The sequence below is a fragment of the Vanessa tameamea genome, chromosome 8, assembly GCF_037043105.1.
Source record: "Vanessa tameamea isolate UH-Manoa-2023 chromosome 8, ilVanTame1 primary haplotype, whole genome shotgun sequence".
Classification (NCBI taxonomy): domain Eukaryota; kingdom Metazoa; phylum Arthropoda; class Insecta; order Lepidoptera; family Nymphalidae; genus Vanessa; species Vanessa tameamea.
This window is the reverse complement of record NC_087316.1, coordinates 5,566,360-5,590,878: the sequence shown is the minus strand read 5'-3', so window position 1 is coordinate 5,590,878 and position 24,519 is coordinate 5,566,360. Positions and strand designations below refer to the sequence as shown.

The window sequence follows — 24,519 nt, the reverse complement described above, 5'->3', positions numbered from 1 at the left end:
TCCCCTTAGGCATAAAATATCCAGAAACGCTTAAATACATATATAATCATTTGTAATCAGTATCCCAAAAATAAAGTTTCATATTTTTAGCTTAAAAAATGACGACTTCCATAAAAACTTACAACCCTTATTTCATCCCCTTAGTGGTAGAATATCAAAAAACACTTAAATACTTATTTACTCATATTTAATCAGTATCCCAAAAATAAAGTTTCATGTTTCTAACTTAAAAAAATCCATACGAACGTTCAACCCCTATTTCACCCATTTAGGGGTAGAATATCCAAAATTCCCTCCCGAGTGGGTGTCATGATATGTTATTTTATAAGTGTACAGCCTAAAATATAAGTTTTATGCTTCTAGTTCTAAAAATTCTAAACATGACAATACTTTCAACAACTTACAACCTTTCATCCCCCTTTTCAACCCTTTACAGCACTTTTTTCCAAATAAAAAGCCTATGTCCTTTCTCAGGCTCTAGACTATTTTTGTACCAAATTTCATTTAAATCGGTCCAGTAGTTTTGGCGTGAAAGCGCGACAGACAGACAGACAGACAAAGTTACTTTCGCATTTATAATATTAGTATGGAAGTATGGATTGTTATTTCAATCGCTAGAGAGCTCCGATAATAACCACGTCAGATCGCTGCTAAATTCAAAGTGCTACAGGGAGAACCGCAGCCTCCGACGCGCCTATAGCACGCTCCCGCCGCCCCGGCCGGCCGGTACCACCGCAAACGCTACGTTCCGCAATTTTTAAATTTGTAATATCTTCGAAAATAATCATTTAAATCATATTCTTTAAAGGGCCATATATATCAATATTAAATCAACATTGTATTTAAGGTATTTCATTGGATAAGGATTAATGCTGTATAGGTCAAAATCGCTTCGAAAATTAGCCAATATTTGTGGTATAAAATAAATAACAAAAAAATGTTATTGTGGATTATCACTTATAGATAGACACATACCATCGCGGATTTTTTTGTAGACATTTTTGAGGTGTACAATTCTGTAGTACATTATTTTGATCTATCTCATAGTGTTCAGCCAGCGTTTGCAATATATGCGCAAAAAATGTGTCTTTTTACGACATCACATTAGAAACCTCTAAAATTATCAGTGTTTATCTACTATATTGTCCACGTATTATACATACAAAACCATTCTCTTTAAATCACTCTATCTATTAAAAAAACCTCATCAAAATCCGTTGCATAGTTTTAAAGATTTAAGCATAGACAGGAAAAGACAGTCAGCGGGAAGCAATTTTGTTTTACACTATGTAGTGATAACAAATAGGTACAACGTACACAGTTTTCACTCATTAGGAAATACAAACCGCTATGTCCGTGCGTTTTAAAACTGTAATATCTTCGAAAATATTCATTTAAATTATATGCTATAAAGAGCCATATTGATTTATATTGAATGCACAATTTATTTAAGGTACCTAATTGGATAAGGATTAATGCTGTTTAGGTTAAAATCGCTTCGAAAATTAGCCAATATTTGTGGTAAAAAAAAATGACAAAAAAATGTTATTGTGGGTTATCTTTAAGAGATAGACATATACCATCGCGGACTTTTTATAGACATTTTTGAGGTGTACAATTCTGTAGTACATTATTTTGATCTATCTAGTAGGGTTCAGCCAGCGTTTACAATGTAAGCGCAAAAAATTTATAAATTTACGACATCAAATTAGAAACTTTTAAAATTATCAGTGTTACTTAACTATACTGTCTATGTATTATATACAAAAACCTTCCTCTCGAATCACTCTATCTATTAAAAAAAAAACCGCATCAAAATCCGTTGCGTAGTTTTAAAGATTTAAGCGTACAAAGGGACATAGGGACAGAGAAAGCAACTTTATTTTATACGATGTAAAGATTGTCAGACGGAGCAAGGGGGAGACTGATGTGAAAGCGAAACGTGTTTGTTTACAGGGCGTCTATTCTACTAACAAATTGTCATTGTCAACAATGGTCAGCGGATCGGGATTGCATAATGACCGAAATAAAAAAGTAGAATTAGCCCTCAGTTACGATTACGCTGAGGTTTATTTTTATGAGGAGTAGTCGTAGCAATAGTAGAATTTTCCCAGGTTGCATACAAAAACTATATGGTCAGTAAAATCTATTTCCTTACCCTAAAATTTATAATGTATTACGGTTCAGTTAAAAGCAATAACAATTGGATGAGTCAATGTTCGTTTTGATGCCATTAATTTGATACCAAATTCAGGTTGCTGTTTGCTGCGTTCACCAATTGTAACTTTTCGGATAGATGCCTGATTGATAATGTTTTAAAAAATACATTCGTTGGCGTTGAATAGATCGTGAAATCAGAAAGAGATATAAACGATTGGATTTATTATTAAATCATTTAAACGATACAAGAATCGATGTATCGTATCACCGTATTTCGGCTTCCAACATTTTTCTAGTGAGATAAGAAGTTAGTTCTTACAGAATAGCACCTCCGATTTACGATGCGATCTTGTCAAATATGCTAGTATTTTTTTCCTCCAAACAGTATGCACATAATAATATAAATATAAAGTTTACGACATGACCGTAGATTCGATTTTGGATTTATTGAAAATGTGTAAAAAATATTCGAGTACGTTTCACGTCTTTTGGACCAAAAGTAAGTGAAATCGTTGATGAGTAAGTGACAGTGGTAAAAATGTGTAATTAGACGCCAAATGGACGAACCGGAGTATCCACCCGTAGCTCCGCCCCGGTTAAAGAAGCGGGCTCGTTTAGCCACCAAAGAACGTGCACAGCGCACAGTTTCGTGGGTACGATGTTAATATTTTTGTTACTAGTATTTGTTGTTAAAATATTGATAACATTTGTCTAAAATTTTTAATTGTAAAAGTTGATTGTGTTCTTTGTAAGTTGTTCTTTGTATTTGAGTATTGAGTTTCATTATTCGTATAAGTTGGCAGATCACTCGGTTGACAGTCGCACAAAGGCATGTGAACAAGCAAACAAAAGTCTATATCTAAATATAACGTACACAAGCAAACCAAGTGTTCACGCAGTGTTCGCTCCGATGAATAGATTGAAAGGCGCAAATACCGCGTGGGAACATTCATGAAACCGTCGTTGTGTCGTGATTAATTTCTTAGTATAAGAAAAACAGAAATTCGTTAAACCAACGCACAATGCCAATGTTCGCACGTCGTTGGAACAGTTATATCAGCGTCTAAAATTGTATTCCTACTTTTGTTTAAAATATGCTTTTATTTAATAAAATGTTGTTTTTTCAGGGGCCGGAGACATGGGTAGGCGTGCGAGCACTTCGTGCAAGTTCAGGTGGTATTCTGGATCTGGACGATCGCGTGAGAGACGTGGCCGACGATCGAGAGACGCTCACCGCAGAATGCGCTAACCAGTCGCAGCCTAGGGCTGCCCAAGCAGATGGCGCGAGCGGCTCTTCGGCTGGTACCGCCTCGCCGGATATGTTTCGGGTTAGTAAAGAAATAAAAAAATATATAGTAATAGATTTTTCCCCGTTTTCTAATTGTGCTAGTTGGCTATTTGGGTAAGTGTGTATACTTGTGAATTATTTTATTACTTCGTTTGCTATTCGAAAATAAAAAGTAGAAAAACAGAGGTAGGTATACATTACAAATTATTATAGGTCTTATTCTCAAAATCAGTTTTGATATCAGGTAAATATTCACTGATAAATTTTTACAACATCCAATATGCCCAATATTTACATGAAGGACATGGGTAAATTTGTAGAGAATTAAAATCATTTTTTTTATAGATAAGTCACAGTAACTATTTTTATGTTTAAACGACGTTAAATTTATTTGAACCTAATGAACTATAAAATATTAATTTTAAGTATTTCCTTCGAATAAAAATTATAGATTACACTTTGCAATTTGCACCAGTAGATAATTACGATATGTATAAACGCAAACAACTTTGTTCTTACGAAATCATGTTTTAGCATTGAGCGAAAACAAACGAATAGATCACGTAGCTTGATGCTGATTAAATTACAATTATATATTTGTTTACTTATAAACTTAACTATAAGCTTAAATTTATCTGGACGTAAACGGAATGAAGTCGAAAAAAAATTAATTGCAATATTTTTGGCTGAATAACCGAAATCCAGACCTTATACTGGTTTGACGTAAAAAAAAGACGCGAGAAAAGAAAGGCGGGAATTAGATATTGGACTTGTTGAGACTTGTTAATGTCTGTAAAATTTTGATAATACGTGACATATTAAAAATTTGTTTCGTAAGATGAAAAGTAATCGAAGACAATTAGGTTATTTTGTAAACGACAGCAAAATGGGTGTAAGTTTTTCCGATTGTTTGTGCACAAAGAAAACTGAAAAGGTAAGAGACTAAACATTGTGCATATAAAAACACTAATAAGATTAAATTGGAAAACATATTAAAAAAATGGTCATGTTTTGGAAATTTTAAGTATGAAATTACAAAAATATTAAATTATAACTAAATAACAAAGTAATACACTAGCGGCATACACAGATTAGGACAAAAACTCATCGTAGGTGTTTTTGTTACAAAGATAACGGACGTAAAGTAGGCTAACAGGATTATTCACGTTAGTGCAGTCAAGCAATGTTAGTATACAATTTACTGGAAAACTGTTTTATTATAAAATGGTTTTTTCTTTATACATTAGTACTTATATTTTTATAGTATATTTTTACAATATGAAACTAAAGTAATGTCAGCGAGGCAAAACTTGAAATAAATATTTTGTAAACATAACAATAAAACGATAAATATTTAAATAAACGATATATATTTGAAAGATTTTTTTTTTAATAATTCAGTCTACATTCTAGGTTGGTTGTTAAAACTGAGAATGCGTCGAAAAAATAGAATCAAATTTCGCGACTTTTAAGCGTAGCTTTCGCGTACACTTAGATAATAAAGTTAGTTAGTTTAGTTCTTTTGTAGTACGTCACTCCATATAAACATATAAATAATTTATGTCGATTCGATTAAATCTTAAAAAGACAAAAAAATTGCTCGTGGTTTTCTGCAACCACAGAAAATAGTGAATCGAAACAAGAAAATCGATTTAATGTAACGGTGTTACCAATTCCAATTTCTGATAGGTATTAACAATAAAAAAAACAACGATTCGATTTAAAGTATAGTTCGTAATGCTTTCTGTTAATCTTATTACAGGGCGGTGGTGGCGTGGGGGGCAGTATGCGAGTTCCAAATACAGATTCGTGTGTAGAAGTTGGCGTAGCCGACTTGGAAGACGGTGCTAACGGTTTACAAGTTCGTCGCGGAAGTGAGCCCTCACTGCATCAAGACACATTGCCTCCGCAAAGACAGGTATAAACTAGTTCATGTGCTCATATGTGTGATATCTTTAGAATTATAAACTTGACCGACTTTCATATTTCAATTATATGATTAATTTGTTACTTGTGATTGAAATTTGTTCAAGAATATAGTGAAACTGACTTGTATTATATTGTATCTGTAAAAATCTTTAAATAAAATCAATTAACTTATTTTATATGTAAGATATCTGATTATCATACTTATGTTCTAATTATTTTTGAAATTAGGTTTCAGATCATAGTAAACGATGGTCAGCGGCGGTTGTGTGTCGGGACGACACAAGCCGTGTGATGCACAAAGTGCACCCTCTGGACGGCCGGCCGCCCGACCCGCCCCCCGGCCACGGACAGCACTTCCAGAGACAATCCAACCGTCTCTCTATGCAGTTCTCTGGCCCTGGGTGTGACTTTAATTTAACAAATACACAAACATTAAAAAATATTATAAGCTAGCATTTTTAGTAATTAATTCTTGTTGCGTTTAATTTTTAAATTATAGCATATCCCATATATAAGTCATATTTCAATTTTTTTTCTTGAATTCATTGCTGAAGGCAACTATTGTATCAAAATTCAATGCTTTAATTTTTTTCCGGAGGTAATTAGTTTAAAAATTCCAGTGTCTTACAATCATTGAGGTCTTCAGTTTTCCGAATAGACAATGTGTCACTTACAATAGGTGTACCTATTGTGTATTGTAAGTGACACATGTTTCAATTAATTTAACTTTGACTTCCGTTACTTCTATCAAAAGGGGATTACTTCATACATGATAACAAGCAAGAATTCTACATTGATACAATACATTATAGCTGTCAATAACCTGAGTTATCTGAAAGCTAATTAATTTTCATGCAAAACACAACGATAAGCATGTGATTCAAGGTTTTTTAAAAAATTAATTGTAAAAATAAAAACCTTCTTACTATTTTTTATGATTTCAGGAGTGGTGTTTGGTTGGATGCGGCTGAACGAGTCCAGGTTTATGAAAGTAAAAGCCTTCCCCGAGATGCTCGAAAAGAACCACTAGGACAAGATACACCTCCCTGTAACAATCAGAACCATAGGTATATTGGGTATTCATTTTTATAAACATACAAGTTGTCGCCTGCGACTTCGCTTGCGGTTTAGGGGTTGGTCGTCAGGTGTTAGGCATAAAAAACTATCAAAATGTCATCAAATCGATTCAGTTGTTTGACAGTGAAAGAGTAACAAGACAGACAGAGTTACTTTCGCATTTATAATATTAGTAGAGGTATCGGAATGTAAACTGATAAATGTTCCATCTGTTGCTAAATGGTCATTCTGCCCATTCGATTAACTATGAGAAGAAGTTTATGGTACCAACATGGGGTATATATATATATATATAGGTATATACCTTCTCTTATTTCTTAGTTGCCCCCAAAGTCCAGTAAAATTACTACAGATTCAGTTCTATTGTTCAATGTAAAAGGATTTATTTACAGTTGTTGGGAAAACATAAAAAGTTTTCATTATATTTATTATACAATTAGTATAAGTAAGATAGTCATATTTTTTGAGTACCATTTAACTAGTAAATGATAACAGAACTATTAAAGCACTTAATACATAATTAGGAAGATGCAGTAACGAGTAGTTTAGAGATTGTTAGTTTGAAATAAGAAATTTAATTGTTTAGAAGAAATTATACTTTAAGACAGTTCTGAATATATGAATTGAAAAAAAATATTTTAATTTTTTATTAAAATAAATGACAAATTTGTTTACAGAGTTGAAGATATGTTGAGATGGGTGTCTGGAGTCAATAATGTGGCGAATGTACACCCTGTTCAAGAACGACCTCTCGATCTTCTACCAGAAGGTTAGTTAAAGGGTACAGAGAATATGACGTCACGAACTTTGCTCTTTCGACTCTGCTGTTTATCTATATATTGTTTTTTGTTATCCAAAATTTGTTAATTAATAGTTTCTTGAAACAAATTGTGCTTTGTTTATTTTATATATTTTTTTTTTCTAATAAATAGTTGTATTCATTTTGAAATGGACATGACGTTGAATATTTTTATTACCTTATTATTTAATTTACCAGGTAACAGCGAAAGGGCCATATCGGGCATGGAAGTGCCAGTCAGTCCGAGTAGCAAGCCAGTATCGAAAGCTATGCAAACCGTCACTGTCACCCTGATCAAGGGCGAAAAGGGCCTAGGGTTCACTATCACCACCAGAGACAATCCTACAGGAGGGCATTGTCCTATTTATATTAAGAATATTTTACCAAAGGTAAAAAATTAAAATAAATAAAAGTATTAAACATTTGTTAGACTTTCTCATTACGATGAATGCATTCTGCATTCAATTCAGTTTAAGAGTTAAAATCCTACTCGTAACGCTCTCGCGTGCGCAGGGCGCGGCGGTGTCGGACGGGCGGCTGCGCGCGGGCGACCGGCTGGTGTCGGTGAACCAGGTGGCGGTGTCGGGGCGCACGCAGCAGCAGGTGGTGGCGCTGCTGCGCGCCACGCCGCCCGACGCCGCCGTCGAGCTGGTGGTGGAGCGCGCGCGCGCGCAGGTACGCCAACCTGCCCAAACACTAAAAATACTGTTGACTAACTACCCGAAAATATTTACACATTTGTACCAAACTTAGGCCAAAGGACGAATGTTCCGGTTTTTCTGTCATCTGCGGTCACATTGTCCAAATTAATCGAAGGTTTGCGCTATTGCAACATATCTAGCCAAACAGTTCGACACAAATACGGGTTCGACCAATTGCTAAACGAGGCTACACTGCGCTATTTCAGTTGCAGCGTTAACTTCGAGTATGGGACGTTTGCTTATTTTTTGTGCAGATAAGATGAACAATATAGAATAATGGCAGTTATGAATAGAGTCAGAATAGTGGTCACCACTGTTTTTACATCCATATTTTTTGCAAATGAGACAATTGTAATAGAAAATTATTCATATACATACCTACATATTGCCATTTTAAGGTGTAGTATTGTTATACAATATTGAACATGCTTAAAATGTATTTATGTAACTTTTACAGAGGGTGGAACCTCAACAAAGTCCAACCAAGTACACGGAAAAACCTATAGGGCCTGCGCCGAGTACACAATCGAAGCCAATTGAAGCTAAACCTGAAAACGGTCGCGTTTCGAGCATGGTGAACGCAATAAACCATGGCAACAATAACTCGGTGAGGGGAAGGATACCAAAGAGCTCGTCGAAGGACGATCTGTTGAAGGACCATTCGGTAGACAGTGCTTTACAAGAAGCTTTGAATTCTTCTTCAAATTCTGTAAGCAAATAGTGTACTTTCATACATTATTTTCCCACATTATTTTATTAATTTATCTAAAATTAATATTTTATTTTTATAATGTCATATTGGTAAGTAATTTTTTTTTCTTCAGTTACTAGGCCTGCGTAACCGCCTAATCCTAAGGCTAGATGTGCCAGTCCACGATTCTGAAAAAGCTGGACTCGGTATCAGCGTAAAGGGAAAAGTGACAGTTGGACCAGACCCTCACGATTTGGGTATCTTCATTAAATCTGTACTTCACGGGGGTGCCGCGTCCAGAGATGGAAGGTAAGATCGAGTTGCTTGTTAGAATTAAAATTAATATATACGACTATTTGGATTAATTTAAATTCATATTTATCTATTTACTGCTTTACTAATGATATACTCCTATACTCCTTACAGTATTTAGTTATAGTAACACAAAACAATACTTTGTATAACTATTAGCGGAGTTGTGGTGATGATGAGCACTTATTTTCCTCAAGAGGTTCATTTTTCACATACACACCAAAAACAAGAATTACATAACAACAAAAAACAAAACTATAATAAAGTCTATTTAAATTTTGTAGATTACACACAAACGACCAGCTCCTTAGTGTGAACGGCGTTTCGTTGGTCGGTCAGTCTAACGCAGAGGCGATGGAGACTCTTCGGCGGGCGCTGTTACATTCAAGGCCTAACGTACATGGTAGCATATCTCTCACTATAGCCAGGAGGACGGGTCAGTGTTATTTTTAAATACATTAAATTATTTTGAATTGAATTTTGAATTCATTTGGGAACAGCTTACATATTTTTTTTCCATTACAGACAGTATGGATAGCTTAGCGAGGTGGAAGGATGATACGCCACCGAACGGCAACGACACCACGAATTCAAACGAAAACAGTAACTCTCAAAACTTCAACACGGTTATATATAACACGTCGCACGATAAGGAGAACAAACCGTTAGATTACAGTCAGAAAGTCGAAACTAGTAAAGAAGGGACCGACCACCACGACGGCAGAAGCAGCAAGAAACACGCCTCAATCATCACCATTAATAATAATACTAGCTGGGTGTCGAATCAGTCGGACGACAGTAAAGGTTACTTGGAAAGGGACAAGGATACGATTCCCCACGATAACAAAAGAGACAGCTTCGAGTGGAGTCGCTTAGATGGATGGAACCCCGTCATAGATCGGCTGACGGGCCTCCGCAACGAGAGCTACTACATGGCGACGCAGGTGGACGCCCCGGTCGCCAATGGCCACCACTACCGGCAGAATCTGGGACACGTTCACATGTCGAGGTCTCCCCCCGCTCACCACAACGTCATCATCGAAGAGGATTACGGTACGACGAGGTGAGCAGTCTAGATATTTGCAAATAGCCAAAGAACTTTTTTGAATTCATTATATAATCAAGAACTCACTCGGAGAATCTTATTTTTTATCAAATTTAAATAAATTAACTGAAATATAATAAGGCGAGTCGAGTGGCCCAAACGATAGTATCCTATCGCGGGTTAAGTCCTCGGAGCGGAGTGTGGGTAGTGACGCGTGCGGTGCGCAGGGGCAGCACGGCGGGCGAGTCGGGCAGCGAGAGCGGCGGCGCCTTCAGCCGCGACGCGGTGGGGCGGCGCTCCATGTCGGAGAAGCGCCACGCCGCGCTCGACGCGCGCGCCACCGGCACCTACCGCAAGATCAAGGAGAACAAGGCCATACACGGTACGCACCTTACCTAGCCGCTCTGGCAACTGGTCTCCTTCGACCGACGGTTAGAAATATTACAGTCGTTACGACTGACATGTCTCTTGTGCCTGTAGTTATGCTGGTTCACTCACCCTTCAAACCGGAACAACAATTCTGGGTGACTACTTTGTATTTTTGTTTCGGTTTGAAATAGGAATCTGTTTGGTAATGGTAGAATATGTGATAAGTGAGTGGTACTTAATCAGACGGGACGCAACATGTATGCGGAGATCGGAATATTTAAGAAAGAAAAACCGCTATATTAAACCATGCAGCTAACGTGTAAATCGCGACTTAAGAGTAATTTGAGTATTTCCAAAATGTTATATTAACATTTCACTTGCAGCCATGCAAGTAGGTCCGTCGCTTGGAATGCGAAAATCGTCAAGTCTAGAATCCCTTCAGACAGCGATACAGGAAACTCAAAGAAATCCGATCCGCAACGAACCAATCTACGCTCGAGCACACCCACGTGAGTTTTATTTTAGTATTTCGTTTTGACATTAATAATACGAAGTAATTTATACTGGAGTCAAATATAATTATTACACACAGAAATTATTTTATAGATTACGTAAATAATGCAAATATATTTATTTATAACATATTAAAATATGTTATAAATAAAAGATTTACGTATTAGTGTTTATCTTAGTAAGTTCCTAATACTAATACAATCAAATTAATGAATATGTCCAATGATGTCTTTGCAAATGATATGCACAAAGTTATTATGCCTTAGATTAAAGTGAACATATTTTTTTTCGTATATTATGTATTCCTATTATTATACATAACCCATATGTATTTTTTGTAGCGCTAAAACATTGGCTGACAGACGACAATGCAGCCCCCGAAACTATAGTACGAGGTTCACCGCAACAATCTTCGCTATCACACAAAAAACCTTCACTTCTTAAATCCTTATCCACAATGTTCCGGTATGTACAACTCTGTTATCTTAATATTTAAATACCTAATTAAAAAATTAATATCTCCAATGTATTATTATTTTATGATAATCGGAACTGACATTTTTCAAATGTGTATATAATCTAATATGAATGTAATATATTCATAATAATCTATGTGAATAAGAAACTAAGAATAAATAGAAGAGAAATGTTAAATCTCAAAGAATAAATTTATAATCTATAACCAATTAAATTTAAACTGAGATTGAGTTAATTGCTAATTAACGGTATGAATGATAACATGATGTGTCATATTAATTATATTATTTATTTATTACAGAATCGGCAAGCCACACAAAAAGCCTGAAGCTGATTTATACGGTAGAGCGCAGCCGGGACGGTCATCGGAGAAATCGCTGTCACGGGAAGCGCTGGAGAGGCACAGAAAAGAGGAGCGGTCCAACGAAGCAGAGCCAGTTCCACCAGCTAGGTTTGTATTTCATAAACTTTTTTTAATAGGCAAAAACTATATTATTATTATTCACTTAATGTCTCAATTAAATGTAGTAGCTACATATAAAATACGCTGCTTGCCGAACCAACGGCCAAATCTTCGTGGAAATACTTTCACCATCCATTTATGGTTTGCGCGATTGATATCGATCAATATAAATATTAAATATATATAATCAAAGCTAGCGTATCTACGCTTATTAAAATACATGCAATATTAAGATGGTGTGGTTTTAATGGACTTTTCCAAATTCTATTTACTAATCAAGAATAGTCTTGCATAAGTATTTTCATATCGTTTTTACTCGGTGGTAAGGCTTTGTGCAAGCCCAGCTGGTTACCAGCCACTCATCAGATATCCTACCGCTAAACAGCAGTACTCAGTATTGTTGTATTCCGGTTTGAAGGGTGAGTGAGCAAGTGTAACTACAGACACAAGGGACATAATATCTTAGTTCTCAAGACCGGTGGCCCATTGGCGATTTAAGAATGGTATTTTTAGAGTGTTAATGTCTATGAGCGGTGGCGACCACTTACCACCAGGTGGCCAATTTGTCGGTTCGTCTATATCATAAAAAAATGTAACGTATGTGTCTCTTGTCTTCAGAGAGGAGCGCAGCTCGCGCAGCGGCTCGGAGCGACGCACGGCGCCCGCGCACGGACACGTATGTACACACACGCACGCACGCACGCACGCACGCACGCACGCACGCACGCACGCACGCACGCACGCACACACGCACGCACTGTGGGCGCGCGGTATATCACTGTAGCCCATTCCAATTGAAAGGAGACAAGACAAATTAACAATTTTCAATTGATTACTATATTTTTTGTAGTTATATTATTATTACTGTTTTAAATTGTAAATAGACGTGTATTACAAAGATATACAAAAATGATAATGTTTTTAAGTACATAAAATGGTTATATTAATTATATTGAATAATAATATATACAATAAAAGTTTGTTTACCATTCGTCCTCAATCAATTTAGACTATCAAATATTTCTTCAGTTATATCACAACAAAACACACAAACAAACGCTTTCAAGCAGCGATTTTTCATAAACGTCACATCAGTCATGAGCATCTTTTTCGTAAAAGCATACAAATGTAGCCGATTAATTATTGTTCATGTAACAGACGATGGAAAATGCCTGGGGCCCGACTGGACACTACGTGAATTACGAAGAGATACAACAAAACTTGAAGTGAGTTAAATTTATTTTTATATTTGTCTAGTAGCCAAATAAAGAATCACTTTTATTTTTTAAAAACTAACAACATAATCTATTAAATATTTTTGATGTCACGTATAATATTTATAAAATCGGTTTCATCTTACCAATGAAACCTACAGAAAGTACATACCTACATAAAGTGCTTGGCCGCATAGGTAGGTAGGGATCATTGATAAGATTGAGAGGTGTGAGCTTTATTTCTGAATTCTGTGGAAAAACATACCCATACTTCTGGCAACATTGCCGTTTGTCGCCTTAACTTTTAATCGTTTAAAGAATTGTCATGATTTTTTTCCTACTCACGTAAATTTCGGTTCTTCTTAATATTACAAAGTTATATACAAAGTAAAATAATTATTGATTTCGTTCAAATTAAATCAAAATAATCTTTATTCAAGTAAGTTTATAAAAGCATTGTTGAGTCGTCATGTTACAGTGTTGAATTAAATGTAAACCTACCATCGTTTCGGAAAGTAGATTATACCAAGAAGAACCGTCAAGAAACTTAGTAGTTACTTCACCATATTTTGGAAAACTTATTTAGTTTTAATTTAATCGAGTTAAAATAATTTGGTTTGCTCGAGCAAAGTAAATTATTTTACACTCGAGTGTACAAACTAACGTCGTACTAAAAGGATATTGCCAGCTATAATAACATGTTTTCCCACAAAATTCGGCAATAGCTCTCTCGCCGAAAACCTAAACAAAATGGAAGCAAAATTGTATATTGTTTGTAAAAATTGATTTTTTTAAATACTAGCAATACTTGTCTCTAAAATGATGTATATTATTTTAGCTTTCATTCGTAAATCAGATTAGGCTCAGTTAGGTGAGACGACAACAATAGCTCAAATGATCAGGATAGAACCTGCGATATTTTTATCGTTAGGCGGCTTGTACACTGTTAAACTATTAAGACAACTTTTGGCAACATTTTGTTAATGTAAAAGCATTATCAATATATGCCTTTTTATAAATTTACCCATTATTTATTGCTAAAATTAAACTTTAAACTGTTTTTTTAAATCAATTTAATAAGCATCTGGGTTCAAGAGCACGGAGATAAACGCAAGAGTCGATAATAAATTATGAAATACATATAAGGTCATCTAATATAGTGAATTAATAAATCAAATCGAGCTGAAACGAACGAGTAAACTTAGCAAATTACAGAATTCCTAAATACAATACAAATAAAAATTACAGTAAATTCGAACCCAAACCATAATGAATACTATTAAAGTTCTAATGTTTTAATATAATTCGCAACAGACAAGTTTAATTACATTCAATTATTGGGGCTCGAATTTGATGCTGCAAAAATGCTACAGCTAGGTAAGATTGAAACAAAAGTTTTTAGCTAGAGCGCAATCTCGCTTCCTCGTATGAATACAAAGCAAAGTAGACTTTCGTCACCGCCGCGCACCGCCGCACACCGCACACTGTGCGCGGCGGTGCGCGGCAATGCTCTGAGCGCGTGTGCGCGTGTGCGCGTGTGCCCGCAGCTTGCGGCGCGAGAAGCTGCGCGAGGTGCAGATCGGGCAGGTGCGCCGCACCGCGCACGCGCCGCCCGACAGGTGACAGCTCTCCGAGCGTTCAATTTATTACTAAATATTGCATTTATTAAAAAGCTATTTTATTCATCATCAGTTACCTTAAGAAGTTGTTACGTTGTCTCTGAAATACAGCACCAGTCATATATAAGATGGTGTTGAGCTCCCATCCGATAGTGGTATATAACCCTCGAAGATTTTTTTTTTTATTTCTGTGTTACGGTCGAAGGACGGTTGAGTTTAATCAAGGGCTCAGGAGACATATCATCTTTAAGAATTAATTTAGAGAGATAACATCGTCAATATTTATGGGTACTCTTACCGTCAGGTGTACCACTAATGTGGCATCACCCGACCGACCGACTAAGATATTCTGGCACATTCTGATAGTTCGTCAACATTTATAAATAATCATATTAATATTGAATACAAGATGTCTGCACTGTTTAGTTCTCATTAATGGTAATGTTTGTTTTTATTAAGGTTGACTTGATCTTGAAAGATATGACTTACAACCTAAAAAATAATTCTCGAGAAACAGAAAAATCCGATATATATTTAAATATAATGTAATATATTATATATTTATTAGTGTCCTTTTATTTAATTCCTCTGTAGTTAAAGTTCATCATTTTTACTACAAATTATATACTCAATATTTAAGGCTTGGCTTCGAAATGTATAAACGGAATAAAAAAATCGTATTTATTAGCACAAAATACTTGCAAAAACTAAATAAAGTTTGAAATTAAATTCCGGTCCGTTAAGTGGTGCGGTGTGGGCGATGCGATCACAGTCATACTATATTTTTACCTCTACATCAATACCGTATTCTATAGCATATAGAAAGATCTTTGTGTATTAAAAGTCCCTAAAAATAAATGAAAGTAATATTGCTAGTTCTAGGCTAGAGGTTGAAGTTTGATGTAAAGCGCTATTACTCAGTGCAGTAAATGGAATTAGAGGGAGAAAGTTTGTCAGCCTTCAAGAGGCGCTATTTTTCAAATAATTCTGTTAATCAATTTCGTAATTCCCAAAGAATAAATTCATAAATGTTAAATACAGTATATATTATTATATCCTTTAGCAACAGTAGCGCCATTCTGGCAATTTTAGGAAACTTTATTTTATTAATTTCGGCTGACAACCTATGCCAGGTAATCTACACTCTACACTCCATACTAAAGAATTTCCTATTAACATTACATGCTCTCTGTAAGACATAGCTCCATATTCGAGATTGAAGTATAGTATAAATAATATATGATTTATCTTAAAGAGTGAGCTGTAATTGCTCATAGTAATTAGAATTAAGATAAAGATAAGAGACAGGATAACGGCACGGACTCGGCGCGCCGAGGCCGTCCGTCAGCGCGAGGACGGCGCGCGGTATAAATATTTAAAATACAGGAAATTCAAACGCAAAAATTATCATTCAATTAAGTAAATATGCATTACGTTTCAAAAAATCTAATATATTTATACATTATCAATTGAAATATCATGATTATAATATTTTATTAGTGTCGCAAAAACTTATAAATTTTCTTATCAGACTCAGGGTTGGTCATATTTTCCAATGTCTCGAAAGTATTTATATATATTTTTATTATTTTATTTACAAACTTTTCTTTTTAATAAATGATAAGACGTTTATATCGCCACAAGATTCGTCGCGTTTCGAATAAGGTTTTAATATGTAAAACATAGCTAACGGTTTTGCTTGTAAGGAATATAGAATTATTAAATGTTTAACGTGAACCTTTATTTTCTATATTAACAATTTGTAAGCTATTGAAACAAAAACGAAGAACAATTATTAATAGTAACTCCACAAAGCAGCGCCTTCAAGTATAGTCGAAATTCCATTTGCATTTGCAGATTTAACAATGATGACAATTAAAAATGACGGAAAATAAAATTCATTATTTTATTCAAAATCATTATTTTTTACTTGTTCGATTTAATATGATTTTATCTAGCCAAAATGTATTTACATTTGTAGCTAGAATATTTTTATTCATGACCTCAGCAATTACTTAATTAAAAAAAATCTAAATTATAGTATTAGGTACACTCCTAAAAGAGATTAATATGTTTTATTTATTAATAAAATACAGAAAAAAGACTATACATATAGAGGGAGACAGGTTTAGTACTCACGTGATTTATGTAATTATATGTGCAGTATATGTCTATATAATTATACTGGTATATTGTACTTGGTTCGAACCAAAGCCTTGTTAAACCACAATGGCGGTCACTAGAACCTTTACAAAATTAAAAAGAACCACAGTATTAGGTTAGGTTAGTGTCTCGAGTGTCCTTAAGTTGAAGACAGAATTGCGTAAAAGTAATCAAAAATTGCACTAAACCGCATATAAAAAATAATGCTACTTCTACAATTTAAAAAGAGATTGAGTAGAAACAAGAAGGGACATTATTAAAATAATAATTTTTTTAAAAAACTGAATAAACTAATTAGAGACTGTCCGAACTACAATGACGTCAAACAAGACAGTGGTTGGAGTGTACAAAAGACGTCATGGCTTAAATATGGGTATATCGTTAGTTTAATTTGTAATATAGTGTACCATTTAAATTATTATTTGATAAATTAATTAAAACTTCTCAACCAACGAACATACACAATGGTTACTGTTACTTTACTTGCTTTATTTTATATTTTCTCATAATTTAATCTATGTTTTTTATTATGAATTAACGTCAAATTAAATAAACGTATGTCGTAAACCTATTTTAACGTTGACATTAAAATAGGTTTACGACAAGTGTTACCTCCTCAGACACGCTCTGCTCTAATGACTTATACCTAGCGTAATTCTACTACGTGCTTTACAAAACAAACATATTTTGACTTTAGTGTGCTATATTAATTAAACTTTTGCATTAATTACTAACAAAAGCATTAATTATTTATGTATTTTTTGTTATAAACAAAAACAGTAAATACATTTTTTGATTACGCAACCTCCTTGCCTACGATTCTCGATAAAACAGGTCTTATATACCTACTATTTTACATGGGTACAGTTCAGCTAATGTGTTGTAAATGTCAAAGGGCATTTCGGAGAAGTACAATTTATTAAACTGTCACAGATAAACTGTTAAATACATCAATCAATGAAATATATATATATATATATTATAGAAGCAATTAAGGCACTCGATGACTTAACATTACTACGTCAAACATATACAGTGCAAATGTAACTAAATAAATGTATCTTTATCTTCATTGGAAGATAAAGACATTGGTCGGGAAAAGATGCTAACTACAATAGGGCTGGTACATATGTAGAGAATTTAATCTAAAACATTTTAGTTTACTTACGATGTTATTCACTGCCAAGAAGCACAAACTGATTTACACAAAAAAAAGCGTATAAGTCGGGAATGAACTCGCGCTCTTGGGTTAACATCCTTATTCTCTGTCAATAGGCCATCTCGGCTGCAAATGTTCACCTCGATTTTAATAGGTATTTACGCATAAAATACTAAATGAGTTAACCACACACTTTGTTTCCTGCTCCGTGTCGGTGGGACGGTAAGATGCAAGTGTTTCGCAACGCCACACTAATTACTAGTCTTGAGCTAATTTTGCGCTCATAAATTGTCTTAATGCCCTTGTCTCACTTGCTGCTAGATTAGATGGATATCCCGGAGTCTATCCGTATATATACATTTGCGTGAATCTTATGTATTGCATGTTGTACATACGTACAAAAACTAAACCAACTAAAAAGAATCGCTATATATAACAGTTCATACATTTTAAGTCACTAATTAGTTAGTAGTAGGTATAATTAAGTAGTTTTAATGAAATACGGTTCGAAAACTAAAAGAACGCTAGAATTTAAATATGATTTATACAAAGTTTTAGTTTTTATATCTTATATTAAAATATAAATTTCATATCTTTAAAACATGCGTATATTATATTTGCTGTTTTTGCAATTAATTTTTAATATATATAAAATTTCAAACATAACAATATGCTTTTTCTGTACAGTCGGCGAACTGGAGCGGGCGGCTATCACTCCCAGCGCTCTTGCAAAGAGAGCGGTATCCGACCGCAGTCCAACTACTACGAGTACGAAAGCGCTCCTCCGAGGAGACCCGGGAAGCTGTCGCACTACCACTGAGCATTGGCCTCGTGGGCTAATAGTGGTGGATATTATCTTCCGAGAGTCGTTAGTCTGTACACACACGTATGGCGAACATTCGCATTGGAAAATTCCAGACATTGGAATATGTTTGTCGGATGATTTCGTATCATAGAACTTAATCGTAGTATACAACTATTCAAATATTTCCGATTGTTAACACTACAGTCGAACTCGATTTGTAAATACCGACTAGGCTATGAAGTACATTATAAGTTTTGTAAATTTAGAAGCGCTATGGACCACCAATTTATCCCTTTACATGCTTGATAGGTACAAATGAATGATATAATTTAATAGAAACGACTTAGGAATTGAATAGGAATTATAAAATTTGAAATATTCAAGTATAAAAATTAGGGCACAGTATAGGGAACTGGTGTACGGTGGTTAAATTAATTGTCTGCATAGAGTTTTAACTGTATAATCAGAGACAATTGCACGGCCGGTTTTAATAGCCATTTGTACTATTGTAATCCAAAATCATATTTAGTACATATAAATAAAAATAAGATCTTTTTTATTACACATTTTATATAAATTGTCGATGGACAATTAATTTATTCTGTAGATTGCTAAACTAGTATTGACTAGTGACTTGAAAAACTAAAGTATTGGTTGAACTGTTATATAACTGTAACCTATTGTTCATGAAGTGCTTAAGTCAGATTTGGTTAATAAACGTTTACTTGGTGCCATTTTATTGATGGTAGCTAGTTTATTTTTCTACCGTAAGTTTTTTTTTTATGTTTTTACCTGCAAATCGTTTGACGTCATTAAATGTCAAGAGGAAAATGAGTAAATAAATAACACGATACTACTAGTTCTTAGTATTGACGAATAGAACTGTTTTTGGAATAACAAAAAAAAAAAAATTTTCATTCAATTATTTTTATAAAATATACAGTTTAAAATGTAATTGGTTATTGTATTAAATTATAACTTATATTTAATTTTGAATTTATTTTATAATAATGTTGCCACATACAAATATATTTTTTTACGAATTAAACATAAAGCTAACACCAATTTTAAATAAACATGTCGTTTCAAGCTTTATGATTTACAATTTTTAATTAACTGTTGTGAGAATACTGCTTATATTTTAAAATCTCGCATTTACCAAATTTATTTTTTACTGACTTAAATCATTTTAATTTATTCTGGTTCTGTTCTTATAAAAACTCGTTCCTTATTTTATATTTATATGATTTAAGTTTTTATGTATTTGAAATTAATACACGTAAGTACTAAAAATATGTATCTATTCTTAAAATTAAAAAAATAGTAATAACAAGCTGTGTGACGTACATAACAAGTGTTTAATTCGAAGGCAGTAAAATGTTAACGTATTATGAATATATTGTACTTTTGGTAAATGGGCACAAGCCTTATTATTAAATAAACTGAAATTATTTTTCGAAACTCCCACGTATCGTATTTTTCACGATTTTAAAACATTATTGAAGTTAAAATAACTTAAACTTTTTATCATAGTATCAAAAAGTAAATTTGAACATGCAGTTGTGATTAGGATTGCGACCTGTCTAGACATCACCCTGATGAGAAATTTAACGAGTACTATTTACATAACCTTAAAAAGATTCCGTTAAGGTAAAAATCTCATTTTCCTCAATTAAAAAATATTAAAATCATGGTTTAAACTGCCATTTCAATATGGTTGTCTTATAATGTAGTATTTTTTAATGATATGAAGTACACATGACAAAGGCACTACTTTGCGTCAAATCTTTCTTTTTTTAAATTAAATGTTTTATTTTTATAGTTTACGGTCGATTGTTTGTAAAGCAATTTAACTAATCGAAAACCTTAAACGAGATACGAGAGATTAATAAAATCTGAGTACTTGTTCTGATCTCGACAATATTACCCCTTCCTTACTTACGCTTTACTAAACATAATCTCCGTTGTGTAAGTATAGAACGTTACCTTATAATTTAAGTTAAGGTTCATCCACCCCGTCTTACCAAACCATAACAACTTACAGGTCATTCGGTACTTAATTAGAAGGTGTAAGTTGTCCCACACATGGTCGGATGAATCTAAAGGCAGTATAGGTATCTATCTTTTACCGCTAAGGCGCCCCACAGACCGAAGCAAAATATATTTTAATTTAGTATACGTACATAAATGAATGATTTTTTTTTCCCTGTTATTTAAAGTCTGTGCGATACAAAAAAGTCACTTAAAACTAAGACAAGTTTTAAGTGACTTTTTTGTGACTTATCTAACTCGCTGAAAAGTGTCTTACTATAGAGAGAATTGATGATTAATGTTTTTTTTTTTAATTTAATTCAATTGGTTTGTATGGCAAAATAAGACAAGCATATTGAAATGTACTCGCATTAAGGAATGTGTAAATATTTTTAATGTTAATATTAAGCAAATGAATGTTAGGCTATAAATTGTGTATGTTACATACATTCCTACTTAATTCCGCGTTTAAGTCCAGAAATCAAAGAAGCTTTAAAATGTCTACTAGTTTATAAGATAAGCTGTAACAAAAATTAAAATGTTTACTTTAAAATGACTGAGTTTGGTTGATTCAATGCTAGGTATTATTTGTATCCATGGATATATTAATAAAAAAAATGATTATAAATAAAAAAATAATAAACACGTTAATTGTATTCCAATGTTATTATACACGTGCTTCAGTTTTTCTCATAATTGTGATATTATCGTTGTAATTAATTGATATATTAAATACCGGTTCATTATAGTGATATTATTGGATTTTTTTTTAGTATAAAAAATAGTTTTAAAATATATCTCATGTAAATAACACGATAGATGTAGAAGAGTGAAAAAATCACCTAGTTCAATTTTATAATTATATTCAATATGATTTTACGATTTTGTATTGATTTTGTTATTATATTATGAACAAATGTTTAAAATTAAATTTTGCAAATATATAGTTTGCATATGTGTGCCTAATGTCTGTGCATAGACAAGTTCGTTCAAGTGGGGTATCGTTTTGTATAATTTATGAGATTATAATAATCATTACGATCGGCCATCTGTACCTTAAATAAATAAGTATTATCTCTGTGTTGTTGTATTTACTTCCCTCACATTTCAAAAGATTATTTAATCGAAAAATGAAGAAGAAGGTAATACTCTATACTATCAGCTTAATTATATTTGAATGTTTTTTATTTTTTATTACAATACCATTCGGTGGTTTTTTTACAAGAAAAAAGTACTGCTTGTTGGAAGTTTGTTGATCTTTGAAAATTAGTTTTATATTGTTTTACTTACAAACTATTCATCGTACGTAGGAAAGTGATTTGTTTATTTTTAAAAGTACAAATCTGATATTAAGAAGGCAAGGAAATTTGTTATATATTTCACTGGTAGGGCTTTTCACTGGCACGATGAGATGACTACCCAGTCGTTCTTTATTCTACCGCCCAACATCAATGCCTTGTATTGCTGTACTCCGGTCTCAAGGACAAAAACAGTGTAATCACACTGTTATTGTTGATGTTAACCTTGTTGTTAAGTCATGGTTAACTTTGCAAAAAGGGATATACACTTTGATTTATTCGTCTGCATGTCTAAAATAAATAAAAAGAAAACCTACGCTCACTGTCTATTTCAAACGAAAATTAAACAGTTTGCAAAAACTGAAATTATGAATTAAACGACACTCGCTTATTTTTAACAAATAAAGTGAGTGTCGTTTGAGTAATAAAAAGTTTCTTTTTACATAATTTATTTTCAAATTGTTCAGTATAATACACTTAACTCGATTACTTGCGATTCTCGTGTAAGCGAGCACTTATCTTAACAATACGCTTGTTAGAAAGGGCAAGGCCGATTCTCGCATGTCTTGTACAATTTATCGCAAATTGTATTAGTTCCTTATTTTGATTGTCCTTAGAAAGTACAACCTCTATAGAGCATACCATTATTAAAATTTTTAATAGATACAAAAAAAAATGGTGGAAAATTATCATAAGGCATATTAAAACATACGAACTAGAATATACAAATTAGTTTGTAGACATAAACAAAAATATATTGTGAAACATATAACGAATAGGGTTTAATAAAAATAATATCAAAAACTTTATTTAATATACAACAATATAAACATTGCTTATAATTTTATTATTTCCAAAATATTGTGTTTTCTTGTCATTTTTTATTTGTATCATTCCCGATGCACAAAACACATGGCTTACGTTAACATTTCTAACATTTTTTTTTTAAATTTTCCACTTATAATTTTTTAAGATTTCTGTGATCCTGATTTGATTATACATTTTTCTTGTAAAGTCCAGTCATTATATACATTTGGAAATGCAAATAAACAGAGGAAGCTGATTTTTGGATATGTTGTAGGGAGGACTTAGAAAAGCTTAACTTGATAACTTTTATACATTTCTGACCTACGGTTTGGTAATTGAGATATTGAGACCGAAAAATGAAGTCATCGTACATCATGCTGATATACACAAAATCGTTTTTTTTTACATAAAAATTATATATTTTTTATTTTTATATTCTTCTACGTTTCGATGGTCCTGGTTTCGCATTCTACTTGTTCGGCACGCTTATCCAGTCGTGTTGATTGATTCTTGAACCACATTAAGCGATTTTTAATAGTCAAAGAATCATCGTCATCCTCATCGAGCTGGATGTTGACTTTCGCGTCGTTGTTGCATGTTTCCCAATAACCGATAACGGAGTCCACAATCCCTGCTTTCCTACACCCACAGGCAGATTCGCATTTCCCTTTGCATTTGTAAGATATTAGCTTCAAAAAGTCCGGTGGCGCGGGTTCCGCTTTGTTGCTAATTGGTCCAAGTGCTCGAGGATCTTTGTTAAATCCGAGCCGCCAAGCCGATGTTGCCTGATGCCTGTTTTCAAGATGGCGGCGAATAGGAAATCGGGATCGATAATTTCAAGTTAAATTTTTCTAAGCCCCTCATACAATATATCGAAAAGTCAGCCTTCTTGGTTCATTTCCATTTCTCGGCCTTTTTTGTCTATAATGCCTGGACTAGTAGGTATAGACTAGACTAGAGGTTTTAATGTGCTGTGTACTTTTGTTTAATTCAATGTTTTTATTAAAGTTTTTTGCTAAAGTCAGGAAACACGCCTGGGAAGTCTATTATTAAATATAATAAACTGCACAGATTTTTTTATTTAACAACGCCACCTATATAATTACAGTATCATTGAATTATTATATAATTAAGCAGTAGACTCGATAGTATAAATCCATGAGATCATTTTAGTATACAAATTATGAAGACTATTATTAGGTATTATGTTACTAGGGAAGAATATAAAGTCATTTTTTTTTGTAAAATATATTTAATTAATCAATGTATGCACCGTTGTTGTCTAAGCACTTTTGCCATCTCATAGGTAATTCATTGAACCCTTTACTAAAAAAACCATGGGGGTGAGAAGGCTCTTTGAAGGCTGTTTGTACTGCTGCATCGGAGTTGATTTTTTTTCCTTCTAAGAAGTCTAAATTCCGGAAAAAATTGTAATCTGTTGGAGCAAGGTCCGGGGAGTACGGTGGATGTCGCAAACATTCCAATTGTAGCTCATCTAACTTAGTGGGTGTTTGTTGTGCGGTGTTGTAGTCTTGTGTTGTCGTGAAGCAGCAATGGCCTAGAGCGATTGACCAAGATTGTTTAGCAGCTATGTTTAGA

General features: G+C 33.5%; 1 protein-coding gene across 5 annotated transcripts in view; it reads left to right on the top strand.

Annotated features, from left to right (window-relative positions):
* Positions 1 to 19,319, top strand: part of LOC113400133 (partitioning defective 3 homolog) — a 48,524-nt gene extending 29,205 nt beyond the window's left edge. For 2 of the 5 annotated variants that reach the window (XM_064215483.1, XM_026639598.2), the window contains exons 2-20: positions 3,288 to 3,488; positions 5,211 to 5,366; positions 5,606 to 5,778; positions 6,322 to 6,444; positions 7,132 to 7,223; positions 7,452 to 7,642; positions 7,767 to 7,928; positions 8,412 to 8,663; positions 8,779 to 8,954; positions 9,242 to 9,393; positions 9,483 to 10,020; positions 10,230 to 10,384; positions 10,755 to 10,880; positions 11,226 to 11,349; positions 11,663 to 11,812; positions 12,443 to 12,500; positions 12,983 to 13,050; positions 14,586 to 14,657; positions 18,667 to 19,319. In XM_064215483.1, coding sequence (XP_064071553.1) covers positions 3,288 to 3,488; positions 5,211 to 5,366; positions 5,606 to 5,778; positions 6,322 to 6,444; positions 7,132 to 7,223; positions 7,452 to 7,642; positions 7,767 to 7,928; positions 8,412 to 8,663; positions 8,779 to 8,954; positions 9,242 to 9,393; positions 9,483 to 10,020; positions 10,230 to 10,384; positions 10,755 to 10,880; positions 11,226 to 11,349; positions 11,663 to 11,812; positions 12,443 to 12,500; positions 12,983 to 13,050; positions 14,586 to 14,657; positions 18,667 to 18,799 — 3,102 coding nt within the window. In that variant the 3' untranslated portion in view covers positions 18,800 to 19,319. Of the gene's footprint in view, positions 1 to 2,579; positions 2,814 to 3,287; positions 3,489 to 5,210; positions 5,367 to 5,605; positions 5,779 to 6,321; positions 6,445 to 7,131; positions 7,224 to 7,451; positions 7,643 to 7,766; positions 7,929 to 8,411; positions 8,664 to 8,778; positions 8,955 to 9,241; positions 9,394 to 9,482; positions 10,021 to 10,229; positions 10,385 to 10,754; positions 10,881 to 11,225; positions 11,350 to 11,662; positions 11,813 to 12,442; positions 12,501 to 12,982; positions 13,051 to 14,585; positions 14,658 to 18,666 lie in introns of those variants that run through there. The other 3 variants (XM_064215484.1, XM_064215485.1, XM_064215486.1) reach the window with 3 other exon arrangements.
* The last annotated feature ends 5,200 nt before the right edge of the window (positions 19,320 to 24,519 follow it).